The following is a 14,643-nucleotide window of genomic DNA, read 5'->3' on the forward strand; positions in this document are numbered from 1 at the left end:
AGCTTTCCTTACATCAGGGTCCCCATCAGAGTGCCCCTTTACATTCAGGTGTCCCCATCAGAGTGCCCCCTTACATCAATGTCCCCATCAGAGCTTTCCTTACATCAGGGTCCCCATCAGAGCCCCCTTACATCAGTGTCCCCATCAGAGCTTTCCTTACACCAGGGTCCCCATCAGAGCCCACTTACATCAGTGTCCCCATCAGAGTGCCCCCTTACATCAGGGTCCCCATCAGAGCCCACTTACATCAGTGTCCCCATCAGAGTGCCCCCTTACATCAGTGTCTCCATCAGAGTGTCCCCTTACATCAATGTCCCCATCAGAGCTTTCCTTACATCAGGGTCCCCATCAGAGCCCCCTTACATCAGTGTCCCCATCAGAGTGCCCCTACATCAACTGTGTGGATCAGACTGGCTCATGGATCAGTGGATACACTCTCATAGACCTGGGGGGGGCAACTAAAATCTCCAAGGGGGGGGAGCCATCCCCAGAACCCCCCTAGATCCAGCCCCGCAGACACATCAGATAATGTGAATGAGGGTGATGAGAACTCCACAAGACTTAAATATGTCCAGTAAAAATATAATTATTCTTGACATGAGATAAAAAAAAGCCAACATGTTTCGGGGGGCCTGAGAACTTCATCAGGGCTTGCTGACTGGCAGTCTTACTGGACAACAGTGGGTTAGGCGTTCATTCAGACTGGAGACCCGTCCGCCTGCTGAGCTGCTTTTTGCTGCGTCCAAGTGCAGACACTGGGCGCCGAGATCCATGAACCCACCCGCATGGCAGATTTTGGGGGGACGCTGCAAAAAAGTGGACCAAGGATGGGTCTCAGTGCCCCTCTGAAGGAGCCCAAGAGGGAAAAGGTGTTGGCTTTTGACCTTTTTTGCCCCATTATTTCCTTGAGGTGATGACGGCTTTGGCTGTTTGGAAGCAACCCTGACCAGCCCCTCCCACCAGCCATGATCTGCTTGCATTGCATAGAGAAGCACAGAGACCCAGTGATGGGATAAGGTAAGTATTAAACAGGGAAACTTTTTATTTAAAAAAAATGTCATTAGCATGTTGATGGGTGGGGGGAATATATGTGGATTAAACTTCAGTTTTAATATGGGAGAAAAGGGGGGGGGGCATGTGATTTTTTTTTTGTATTTTGCCTGTAGTTAGGGTTTGAAGCAAACCAGTTGCCTGAAGATTGACTGATCCCGCCACTTGTCTGTGGATTGATTACGGCCTCCAATAAGTCGTTATTATTATTATTATTATTATTTTTATGTGTGATGACAACAATTAAATCCATCGATCAATATTCTGGATTCCAGTATCAGGAGGTTGTAGGGTGAATACGGTCTTCGTGTTCTATTAGGTGGAAGTTCCTTTCTATCGATCGTCTTCCATAATCCTCCCATACTCCCGCTGGTGCTGATACAGCTTTAGGTACACCCCATACTTCTTCTCATAAAACCTGCAAAGAACAGAAGTGACACTTCTTATGTTATGCAGCCACTGTGCCCCATAAAACGCAGCCACTGTGCCCATCAATTGCCACCACTGTGCCATATCAAATGCTCCCACTGTGTGTGTGTGTGTGTGGGGGGGGGCGGCACGTGTGCGCCCCCTATGGATGGGCCACCACTGAGTGACAGCCGTCATTCCCCGCTGTGTGACACCAATCGGTGATTGGGTCGATCGCTCTTATCTCTGATCAGGAAGGATTCTACTTTGACAATTCAGAACTAAATTCTTATTGGCAGTTAAATAGTAAAATCCCTCTGTGTGCCGTCATTTTATGCTTCACAGACACATAGAAGACTTGACTAGTTGTATTACTTGTTGATCCTGCCAGTAGATGCATTATTTTGCCACCTACTTTAACGCTGAAATGTAATTACCAAAACTATCCACTCCTAAACCTTGTGGACAGCCTTCCCAGAAGAGTTGAAGCTGTTATAACTGCAAAGGGCGGAGCCAACTCAATATTGAACCCTACGGACTAAGACTGGGATGCCAATAAAGTTCATATGTGTGTAAAGGCAGGCGTCCCAATACTTTTGATAGTATAGTGTAGAAGAATTGACTATTATTTGTTGATCCTGCCAGTAGATGCGTTATTTTACCACTTCCTTTAACGCTGAAATGTAATATGCTTATATTTTACCTTCCCTAGCTCCACCCTTTTCCCCCCTTCCCCCAATTATTGAAAAAGCTGGCCATGGACAGTCAGGCTGGGGAGGAAATGAGGCGGGGCTCTATCTGACTTGCTGCAGCTTCTAATGCACATGGTGAGAAGTTCGCAGTGTGCAGTGAAATCAGATGAAGCCATTTCAGTCCAGGAGAGGAGCCGGTACAACTGTGCGAGGCTGAAGGGAAAGCCAGAGGGAGGATATAAGGGGCCAAGCTGTCCAGCAAAACTTTCAGATGGAAGGGTTGGTGTGAACCATATAACCTTTTTGGTGTGTGTAAAAAAACAAATATTCCTGTAACTGTTTAAAAATTATAGGCTGGAGTTTGTTTTTGTTTTTTTTTCCTATTTATTTTTTAATAAAAAAATGTTGAGGATTTAGGATATCCTAAACATGCGACAAATTTCTAATTTAACTGACTGTCTGATGTAAGGGGGGACTCTCATGAAAAATAGCATTGAAGGGAACTCTAATGGGGGGGGGGCACTCTGATGGGGGCACTGATGTAAAGGGACACTCTGATGGGGACACTGATGTAAAGGGGCACTCTGATGGGGACACTGATGTAAAGGGGCACTCTGATGGGGACACTGATGTAAAGGGGCACTCTGATGGGGACACTGATGTAAAGGGGCACTCTGATGGGGACACTGGTGTAAAGGGGCACTCTGATGGGGGCACTGATGTAAAGGGGCACACTGATGTAAAGGGGCACACTGATGTAAAGGGGCACTGATGTAAAGGGGCACTGATGTAAAGGGGCACTCTGATGGGCGCACTGATGTAAGGGGGCACTCTGATGGGGGCACTGATGTAAAGGGGCACTCTGATGGGAACACTGATGTAAAGGGGCACTCTGATGGGAACACTGATGTAAAGGGGCACTCTGATGGGCACACTGATGTAAGGGGCACTCTGATGGGCACACTGATGTAAGGGGCACTCTGATGGGCACACTGATGTAAGGGGGACTCTGATGGGCACACTGATGTAAGGGGGACTCTGATGGGCACACTGATGTAAGGGGGCACTCTGATGGGCACACTGATGTAAGGGGGCACTCTGATGGGCACACTGATGTAAGGGGGCACTCTGATGGGCACACTGATGTAAGGGGGCACTCTGATGGGCACACTGATGTAAGGGGGCACTCTGATGGGCACACTGATGTAAGGGGGCACTCTGATGGGCACACTGATGTAAGGGGGCACTCTGATGGGCACACTGATGTAAGGGGGCACTCTGATGGGCACACTGATGTAAGGGGGCACTCTGATGGGCACACTGATGTAAGGGGGCACTCTGATGGGCACACTGATGTAAGGGGGCACTCTGATGGGCACACTGATGTAAGGGGGCACTCTGATGGGCACACTGATGTAAGGGGGCACTCTGATGGGCACACTGATGTAAGGGGGCACTCTGATGGGCACACTGATGTAAGGGGGCACTCTGATGGGCACACTGATGTAAGGGGGCACTCTGATGGGCACACTGATGTAAGGGGGCACTCTGATGGGCACACTGATGTAAGGGGGCACTCTGATGGGCACACTGATGTAAGGGGGCACTCTGATGGGCACACTGATGTAAGGGGGCACTCTGATGGGCACACTGATGTAAGGGGGCACTCTGATGGGCACACTGATGTAAGGGGGCACTCTGATGGGCACACTGATGTAAGGGGGCACTCTGATGGGCACACTGATGTAAGGGGGCACTCTGATGGGCACACTGATGTAAGGGGGCACTCTGATGGGCACACTGATGTAAGGGGGCACTCTGATGGGCACACTGATGTAAGGGGGCACTCTGATGGGCACACTGATGTAAGGGGGCACTCTGATGGGCACACTGATGTAAGGGGGCACTCTGATGGGCACACTGATGTAAGGGGGCACTCTGATGGGCACACTGATGTAAGGGGGCACTCTGATGGGCACACTGATGTAAGGGGGCACTCTGATGGGCACACTGATGTAAGGGGGCACTCTGATGGGCACACTGATGTAAGGGGGCACTCTGATGGGCACACTGATGTAAGGGGGCACTCTGATGGGCACACTGATGTAAGGGGGCACTCTGATGGGCACACTGATGTAAGGGGGCACTCTGATGGGCACACTGATGTAAGGGGGCACTCTGATGGGCACACTGATGTAAGGGGGCACTCTGATGGGCACACTGATGTAAGGGGGCACTCTGATGGGCACACTGATGTAAGGGGGCACTCTGATGGGCACACTGATGTAAGGGGGCACTCTGATGGGCACACTGATGTAAGGGGGCACTCTGATGGGGACTCTGATGTAAGGGGGCACTCTGATGGGGACTCTGATGTAAGGGGGCACTCTGATGGGGACTCTGATGTAAGGGGGCACTCTGATGGGGACTCTGATGCAAGGGGGCACTCTGATGGGGACTCTGATGTAAGGGGGCACTCTGATGGGGACTCTGATGTAAGGGGGCACTCTGATGGGGACTCTGATGTAAGGGGGCACGCTGATGGGGACTCTGATGTAAGGGGGCTTGCTGATGGGGACTCTGATGTAAGGGGGCACGCTGATGGGGGCTCTGATGTAAGGGGGCACTCTGATGGGCACACTGATGTAAGGGGGATTCTGATGGGCGCACTGATGTAAGGGGGACTCTGATGGGCGCACTGATGTAAGGGGGCACTCTGATGGGCGCACTGATGTAAGGGGGCACTCTGATGGGCGCACTGATGTAAGGGGGCACTCTGATGGGCGCACTGATGTAAGGGGGCACTCTGATGGGCGCACTGATGTAAGGGGGCACTCTGATGGGGGCACTGATGTAAGGGGGCACTCTGATGGGGGCACTGATGTAAGGGGGCACTCTGATGGGGGCACTGATGTAAGGGGGCACTCTGATGGGGGCACTGATGTAAGGGGGCACTCTGATGGGGGCACTGATGTAAGGGGGCACTCTGATGGGGGCACTGATGTAAGGGGGCACTCTGATGGGGGCACTGATGTAAGGGGGCACTCTGATGGGGGCACTGATGTAAGGGGGCACTCTGATGGGGGCACTGATGTAAGGGGGCACTCTGATGGGGGCACTGATGTAAGGGGGCACTCTGATGGGGGCACTGATGTAAGGGGGCACTCTGATGGGGGCACTGATGTAAGGGGGCACTCTGATGGGGGCACTGATGTAAGGGGGCACTCTGATGGGGGCACTGATGTAAGGGGGCACTCTGATGGGGGCACTGATGTAAGGGGGCACTCTGATGGGGACACTGATGTAAGGGGGCACTCTGATGGGGACACTGATGTAAGGGGGCACTCTGATGGGGACACTGATGTAAGGGGGCACTCTGATGGGGACACTGATGTAAGGGGGCACTCTGATGGGGACACTGATGTAAGGGGGCACTCTGATGGGGACACTGATGTAAGGGGGCACTCTGATGGGGACACTGATGTAAGGGGGCACTCTGATGGGGACACTGATGTAAGGGGGCACTCTGATGGGGACACTGATGTAAGGGGGCACTCTGATGGGGACACTGATGTAAGGGGGCACTCTGATGGGGACACTGATGTAAGGGGGCACTCTGATGGGGACACTGATGTAAGGGGGCACTCTGATGAGGGCACTGATGTAAGGGGGCACTCTGATGAGGGCACTGATGTAAGGGGGCACTCTGATGAGGGCACTGATGTAAGGGGGCACTCTGATGAGGGCACTGATGTAAGGGGGCACTCTGATGAGGGCACTGATGTAAGGGGGCACTCTGATGAGGACACTGATGTAAGGGGGCACTCTGATGAGGGCACTGATGTAAGGGGGCACTCTGATGAGGGCACTGATGTAAGGGGGCACTCTGATGAGGACACTGATGTAAAGGGGCACTCTGATTGGAACACTGATGTAAGGGCACTCTGATGGGGACACTGATGTAAGGGGGCACTCTGATGGGGACACTGATGGGGGCACTGATGTAAGGAAGGATCTGTTGGGATCAAGCTTGTTTGTAAGTTTCTTCTTTTTTAGTTTGCTGAAGTTTTTTTGCTGTTGTTCTAAATCACATCACGCTGATTACAGAAAAATGTATGTGGCTGTCATACTGAAAAGTTTGGAAATCCCTGATTTTGGCAATCTGCCTTTTTTCATTTTTTTTTCTCACTTTTATTTTTGCCATTCCTGCAGATAATAAGAAGTCCGTGTGGTGCTCTGCATTGTAAAAACACATAGCAATGCTTGGCCTTTTCTTTTTTTTTATTTAACTTCTATTTAAATCTTGGCATGGCGGCATGCTGCCTAAGTACAGGGCATGCCAATGCAGCCCATTGGGATGAACTCAAGTAATATAACATAAGACAAATGACTTTGCTTATGTGTTGGCACAATAATGGGCATTGCTGTCCAAAGGGACCAGTGTGATTGAGCCCTAAAAGGCCACAAATTCTATGGAAGGATCTTCACCCCGGGGGGACTGAACTGGGCGCTGATCTGGCATATACAGTAACTAGTTGTCATCTACATTTCCTCCAGCAGGTGGCACTCATGCCCCATCAATACTTCCCCTCCCGCGTTCTCTCCGGCACGGAACACTGACCAGGGCGGGGTCCTTTATTAAGGAATTAACCGAGTTAAACCATTTCATGGGCCAGCAGATTATTCAGTACAGATTGAATATTTTATTATTCACAGTAATGCCCCGTACACACGATCGGACATTGATCGGACATTGATCGGACATTCCGACAACAAAATCCTAGGATTTTTTTTCCGACGGATGTTGGCTCAAACTTGTCTTGCATACACACGGTCACACAAAGTTGTCGGAAAATTCGATCGTTCTGAACGCGGTGACGTAAAACACGTACGTCAGGACTATAAACGGGGCAGTAGCCAATAGCTTTCTTCCCTTAATTTATTCTGAGCATGCGTGGCACTTTGTGCGTCGGATTTGTGTACACACGATCGGAATTTACGCAAACGGATTTTGTTGTCGGAAAATTTTATAGCCTGCTTTCAAACTTTGTGTGTCTGAAATTCCGATGGAAAAAGTCCGATGGAGCCCACACACGGTCGGAATTTCCGACAAAAAGCTCCGATTGCACATATTCCGTCGGAAAGTCCGACCGTGTGTACGGGGCATAAGTATTCCAACCACACAATTTTAAAGAGTCAGTCCGAGTCAAACCGATGGATTCCCGGAGATTTGAATAACAGATTTTTACTCCACTTAAACTGGCCATACAAATTACAATCTGATTGTATGATCTCTTTAAAGCTCTCCATACACTATACAATCTGATTGCACAATCCCCTTTAGATCGATTATTAAGGGCCTGCCAGATTGGACACAGATTGATTGGATAGAATAGATCTGTCCTCCTATTATATTGCTTTGGTAAGATTGTGCCAGACAGCAGACAAATTGAGTGCACGGTCAGATTGCATGGTTTAAGGCAGGGGCCTCCAAACTGCGGCCCGGGGGCCGGATACGGCCCTTTGTTTGCTTTTGTCTTGCCCTTGGGACGCTATTCCCCACACTGTCAGCAACAGTGGAGCATAGTTCCTGCCACTGACACCAACGATGGGGCACTATTCCTCCCACTGACACCAATGATGGGGCACTATTCCTCCCACTGACACCAATGATGGGGCACTATTCCTTCCACTGACACCAATGATGGGGCACTATTCCTCCCACTGACACCAATGATGGGGCACTATTCCCTCCACTGATACCAATGATGGGGCACTATTCCTCCCACTGACACCAATGATGGGGCACTATTCCTTCCACTGACACCAATGATGGGGCACTATTCCTCCCACTGACACCAATGATGGGGCACTATTCCTTCCACTGACACCAATGATGGAGCACTATTCCTCCCACTGACACCAATGATGGGGCACTATTCCTCCCACTGACACCAATGATGGGGCACTATTCCTTCCACTGACACCAATGATGGAGCACTATTCCTCCCACTGACACCAATGATGGGGCACTATTCCTTCCACTGACACCAATGATGGGGCACTATTCCTCCCACTGACACCAATGATGGGGCACTATTCCTCCCACTGACACCAATGATGGGGCACTATTCCTTCCACTGACACCAATGATGGGGCACTATTCATCCCATTGATACCAATGATGGGGCACTATTCATCCCATTGATACCAATGATAGGGCACTATTCCTCCCACTGACACTAATGATGGGGCACTATTCCTGCCATTGACAGCAATGATGGGGCACTATTCCTGTCAGATTATATAGAGCCCGGCCCACGAGTTATTAGTAGTGTCATACTATGGTCTATTATGATGTATACATAGATTTATCTGATTTGAACATGTTAGAAGTAGACAAAAAACCATTTGACATCAGATACAATCTATATATACATCATAATAGACCATATTATGACAGTACCCATAACTCCCGGGCCGGGCTCTATAAGTACTATGTGATGTTTGGCTTCTTCACACCAAAACCCTGAACAGGGATGAAACTGACGCGTTTCGGTTTGTAAGTGTACATGTCTTTGAAGTAGTGCGTTATGTAGTACAAAGTGTGATTGTAGATATGTCACACTCTATCACCCCTGAAGAGGGACAAAACCGAAACGCGTTCGAGCTGTCAGGCGTCTTACCTTCGGAGTTCAGGATCAGGAAGGACGATGTTGCCGACTCTCCCCATTTTCTGCATGGCTTCCTGTATATGGAAAACAAAAGACGAGACTCAGTAGAGGCAAAAAGAATTCTCACCAACAGTCCGGAGTTTGGAAGATTTGCCCCCAACATGGGCAATTGTATCATACGGTTCAGGTAAGGCCCCCCTTTTCCAGCATTCTAGTAACACATGTGTTAAAGCGTTTTACAGCAAAACATTACATGTGTTGCCGCATTCTTTGTTACTGGCACCCCAACACATTAATCCAACACACACGTGACAGAGCACTACAACGCACAGCCATGGACTACAATGCACAGCCATGGGCTACACCGCACAGCCATGAATTACAACGCACAGCCATGCACTACAACGCACAGCCATGGACTACAACGCACAGCCATGGGCTACACCGCACAGCCATGGACTACAACGCACAGTCATGGGCTACACCGCACAGCCATGAATTACAACGCACAGCCATGGACTACAACGCACAGCCATGGACTACAACGCACAGCCATGGACTACAACGCACAGCCATGGACTACACCGCACAGCCATGCGCTACAATGCACAGCCATGCACTACAATGCACAGCCATGCACTACAATGCACAGCCATGCACTACAACGCACAGCCATGCACTACAACGCACAGCCATGGGCTACACCGCACAGCCATGAATTACACCGCACAGCCATGGACTACAACGCACAGCCATGGACTACAACGCACAGCCATGGACTACAACGCACAGCCATGGGCTACAACGCACAGCCATGGGCTACAACGCACAGCCATGGGCTACACCGCACAGCCATGCGCTACAATGCACAGCCATGCACTACAATGCACAGCCATGCACTACAACGCACAGCCATGCACTACAACGCACAGCCATGCACTACAACGCACAGCCATGGACTACAATGCACAGCCATGGGCTACACCGCACAGCCATGAATTACACCGCACAGCCATGGACTACAACGCACAGCCATGGACTACAATGCACAGCCATGGACTACAATGCACAGCCATGGACTACACCGCACAGCCATGAATTACACCGCACAGCCATGGACTACAACGCACAGCCATGCACTACAACGCACAGCCATGGACTACAACGCACAGCCATGGACTACAACGCACAGCCATCCACTATTGTTCATTGTGTTGTGCTAAACTGGAGAAAAAAAAATAGCACATGTCCATTTTTTTTTCCCATTCTGGTGCATTGGCAGCCCTATTTATTTGAATGGGTTAATCGAACACGATGCATGTTAATGGGCGGCATAACAGGAGTATGAGCATGCGCCAGATTGGACAGGTACAGAAAAATAATAGGAAATATCTGGAAACACGTTTCCAGCAAGCACAATGGCGGACTATAGTGGCAGCATAATGGAGATGAGGATATCATAAAAAGTTATTTTTATTGTACAAAAGGTAACAGTTACTTAAAGTTAGACACGGTATCCTCGTATGCCACGGGTTACTAGACGTGTGCAATTTGTTTTGTTCCAAATTCGTTTAATGAATTTTTCAGAATATTCGTAAATTCGAAATTCAAAAATCCAGCAATTCAAACAATTCGAAAATCCAGAAATTCCCAAAAATTCGGAAATTCAAAAATCTGAAAATTTGAAAATAAGAACGAAAATTCAAAAGAATGAAAATCTGAAAATTTGAAAACCCGAAAATTCATAACTAACTAGTAATAACTGAGCTATTACTATTAAATTATAGGTATTGGAATTTCCTTTCAAATTTGGCTGTTAGCGAACATAACAACTTTATCCGAAATAGTGAATGCCGTATGTAAACTAATGGAACGTAACAAATTAATAATAATAAACAACAATAATAATAAAACCTTTTTATTATTATTATTTATTTGTTCCGTTCCATTTGTTTAGATGCGGCATTCGTTATTTAGGATAATTCCTAACTTCGGATAAATTCGTATTCGTTACGTTCACTAACAGCCAAATTTGAAATTCCAATACCTATCATTTCATAGTTAGTTATTATTAGTTAATTAGCTGTTATTTTGAATTTCCAGATTTTCAAATTGTCCAATTTACGAATCTTCCAATTTACCAAATTTCGAATTTCGATCATAACGAATGACCCAAAAAATGATACCCCCCCCCCCTCAAAAAAAAAAAAAAAACTAATAAAACGAAAACGAACACATTTTTCAGCAGTGCACATGTCTACGGGGTCCCAAAACAGGATAAAAACATACCTGATCATAGTGTGAACATGATCATATGGTGTACCTGCAGCGGACTTTTTCGTTTGAAAATCAGACGGACTTTAGATTTGGAACATGTTTCAAATCTTTCCGACAGACTCGAGTCCGGTCGAAAAATCCGCTCGTCTGTATGCTAGTCCGACGGATGAAAACCGACGCTAGGGCAGCTATTTTAGTCCGGTCGTACGTCATCATGTACAAATCCATCGGACTTTGGTGTGATCGTGTGTAGGCAAGTCTGTTCGTTCGAAAGTCCATCAAAAGTCAGTCGAAAGTCCGTCGGACCTTTGATGCCGAAAAGTCCGCCCGTGTGTACACGGCATTAGAGATTTAAAAAATTGACGGCAAACGTCTCTGAGCCGCTTTTCTGGTTGTCCCTCACCCGCATAGACACCTCTCTTCCCCCATTTGCTGGGGGAAGGGGGGGGGGATTCTTGGTCTGGTGTGCCCCCAGGCGGTTTATGGGTGGTTCCCCTGACCACATGTGATTACTGACAAAACATTTTCATTTTGCTGTCTGGGTCCTGAAGAAGCCAAGTGTTTGGCGAAACGTTGACCTTACAGACGTTTCTCTTATACAGTAAGTGGACCTGTGTTTAATTGCAAAGTGCTGCAGTAAAGAAGGTGAGCTTTAACTCCCACATGCCACACTTTATGTGCCCATGGGCGCCACAGTCTTTACTAATGGTCTCTACCAGTGGCGGTGCGTCCATAAGGGCACACGGGCGCTGCCCCCTCTCTCCTGCCACCCCTCTCTATCACCAATAGATAGATTCATGTATTGCATGAATCTATCTATGGCCACCGCTGCCACCACCGCTGCTACCCCCTATTTACGTGTCCAGCGCCTGAATTACAGCGGCGGGGGGTGTTTCTGAAGCACCTGATTAGAGCCATAGGCTCTAATAGGCGTCAAAGAGGTGACCTGTGAGTGCCATGCTGGGCGCTCGCAGGTCACTTAGCCATGTTAGAAAAGCGAGTGAATATTCGCTTTCCTAATACTAAACCGCCTTTCCACCAATCAGGTGCTCGGATCTGTTACCCATCACCTGATTGGCTGAAACGACAGGCGCTGTGTTTGGACGCCAGGTGTCCAATCATAGCAGAGGACGGGAAGCAAGGACAAGAGAAGACATCGAGGAGCTGTCCCACCGAGACAGGTAAGTGCAGACGGCGGGCTGCACACTGGCAGCATTTGATATGGCACAATGGCTGCATTTGATGGGGGACAGTGGCAGCAATTGATGGGCACAGTGGCTGCATTTTATGGCACAATGGCTGCGTTTGATGGCACAGTGGCGGCAATTAATGGGCACGGTGGCTGCATTTTATCAAGCACAGTGGCTGCATTTGATGGGCACAGTGGCAGCAATTGATGGGCACAGTGGCTGCGTTTCATGGGCACAGTGGTGGCAATTGATGGGCATAGTGGCTGCATTTTATGGGGCACAGTGGCTGCGTTTTATGGCACAGTGGCGGCAATTGATGGGCACAGTGGCTGCGTTGGCACAGTGGCTACATTTGATGAGCACAGTGACTGCGATTGATGGTACAGTGAGGCCACGATTGAAGGGTTTTTTCTGAATTTTTCAGTTTGCTTGCGACCCCCAAAAATTTTGAGCACCAGCTACCACTGGTCTCTACTGATGATTGGGTCTGACTCCTGATCATGTGATTAAAGTGACAGTCAATGACAGTGCTCACCTGATCGGCCGGTCCTCAATGTCCACACCCCCCCCCCCACCGCTTCCACTGGGTTTAAGGGCCATGTTAAAGGGACACCGGAAGGAAAGGGTTAAAATTTGCTGTTGTGAATTTTGCGTCCCATTATCGGAATATTTTTGTTTTCCTGCCAGTGACGGAAGATGACGCATCGCACTTGTGACAGATCATTAAACACGACACAACCCTCCTAACACCCACGTCCAGGTTAAATATTACATCTACAGAGGGGGACATTGTCAGCGCACGACCGCAGAGCGAGAGGGCCCGACACAAAGGGCTATTCTTTCCCCATTAAAAGCCTAAATACTCAGAGAGGTCGCTTTCCAAAAACCCGCGTCTTTCTTCTTTTGGCACAAAAGCACTTCTATAAATACGCAGAGAGAGCTCGGCCGCAGCGGCAAAGGCGAAGCGTTCACAGCAAGACCAGCCACATGTGCCCTTTGGGGATAATGGGGGTCATTCAGTCGTTCTCGTAATGTTGGGGGTGTAAAAAGTAACAACAACGTAAACAATGTTTATGACACAAGAGGCTGTTTTCTGCCTCCGAGGGCTGAAAAACAACCTGTTTTCTATAATCCCCCCCAATTATCCGCTGAATCACCCAACGGCTTCACAAAGGAGACCATGGCTGTACAATGACTGAGGTCATCAGCCTGGAGGAGAGGAGTTGTGGACGCAACTTTTCAGGGGGGGGAGGTGGCAGGTGATAGTCTGAAACTTCTGACATTTTAACTTTATTAAAAGAAAAGTTGCAGACTGAATAGTTCTTAAAGTCGTGCCCATGCAGTAGGGTTCCTAAGGGTTCCCATAGCACTACATGGGATGAATGCTGATATGGCAAGGGGAAAAAGAATAAACATGGCTACCAGGAAATAAGATATTGTACTTATTCTTTCCCCTTTGGACAAAAATTGGGGGGGGGGGGGGGATTTTTTTGCGGGCGCAGCCCTCTAAAATCAGGTACTGTCCCCGGAAACTGAGGATGTCGGATCATCCTAGTACAGGAAAGTCAAACTCAATTTCATTGCAGGCCACTTCAGCATTATGGTTGCTCTAAGACTATATATGCTCCGAACTGCATCGAGCGGTGGGTGTGGCCAAATTGCAACAGTGGGAGGATATAAGAGGCAATAAACACCAAGAGTGTGTTATGTACAGAGTGCAGTTTCAGGGGTACACTACGTACAGAGTGCAGAGTTCAGGGGTGCCCATGTACAGAGTGCAGAGTTAAGCAGTGCCCATGTACAGAGCACAGAGTTCAGGGGTGCCCATGTACAGAGTGTAGAGTTCAGGGGTGCGCTGCTTAGAGAGTGCAGAGTTCGGGCAGTGAGGGCAAATCTCCATAAAGTGATCCTAAGTTTAACACTTGTCTCAGGTATCCCCCCTCTACTCCAGGTATTGTGACAAATGTACAATTTTAGATGGCTCAACGGCCACCAGGGCAAAATGTGGAAGCAAATCTCCCAAATGGGGACACTACAAAATGTTCTGGGTGTAGTTGCACAGCAGACCAAAACCCTTTTAACCCCCTTCCCTACACTATCCTTATACCTTACCTGTGTATAAAGTTTTTCATATAATTAAAGGCGCTGACCTCAAGTGATCCTTCAGAGTACGGCTTTCCTACATGAATCAATGGGGCCACAGTGCACATGTGCAGCACTAACCAGCAATTTTTGGAAGAAAGGCTGTGAGGCTCTGACTAGGGATACACAGTGAAGATGGCTGGATTAGGGCTCAGTGAAAGTATTTCCCCCTGGTGGGCAGTACTCAGGGAGGGTGGAAACAAAGTTGTC

General features: G+C 48.6%; 1 protein-coding gene across 3 annotated transcripts in view; it reads right to left on the reverse strand.

Moving 5' to 3' along the window:
* Positions 1 to 1,039: 1,039 nt before the first annotated feature.
* FGGY (FGGY carbohydrate kinase domain containing) overlaps positions 1,040 to 14,643 on the reverse strand; it is a 319,083-nt gene continuing 305,479 nt past the window's right edge. For all 3 annotated transcript variants that reach the window (XM_073593859.1, XM_073593858.1, XM_073593857.1), the window contains exons 15-16: positions 8,837 to 8,898; positions 1,040 to 1,468 (exon numbers count right to left, since the gene is read on the reverse strand). In XM_073593859.1, the coding sequence (XP_073449960.1) occupies positions 1,384 to 1,468; positions 8,837 to 8,898 (147 nt within the window). In that variant the 3' untranslated portion in view covers positions 1,040 to 1,383. The remainder of the gene's footprint in view (positions 1,469 to 8,836; positions 8,899 to 14,643) is intronic.

Source organism: Aquarana catesbeiana, linkage group LG07 (genome assembly GCF_042186555.1).
Source record: "Aquarana catesbeiana isolate 2022-GZ linkage group LG07, ASM4218655v1, whole genome shotgun sequence".
Classification (NCBI taxonomy): Eukaryota; Metazoa; Chordata; class Amphibia; order Anura; family Ranidae; genus Aquarana; species Aquarana catesbeiana.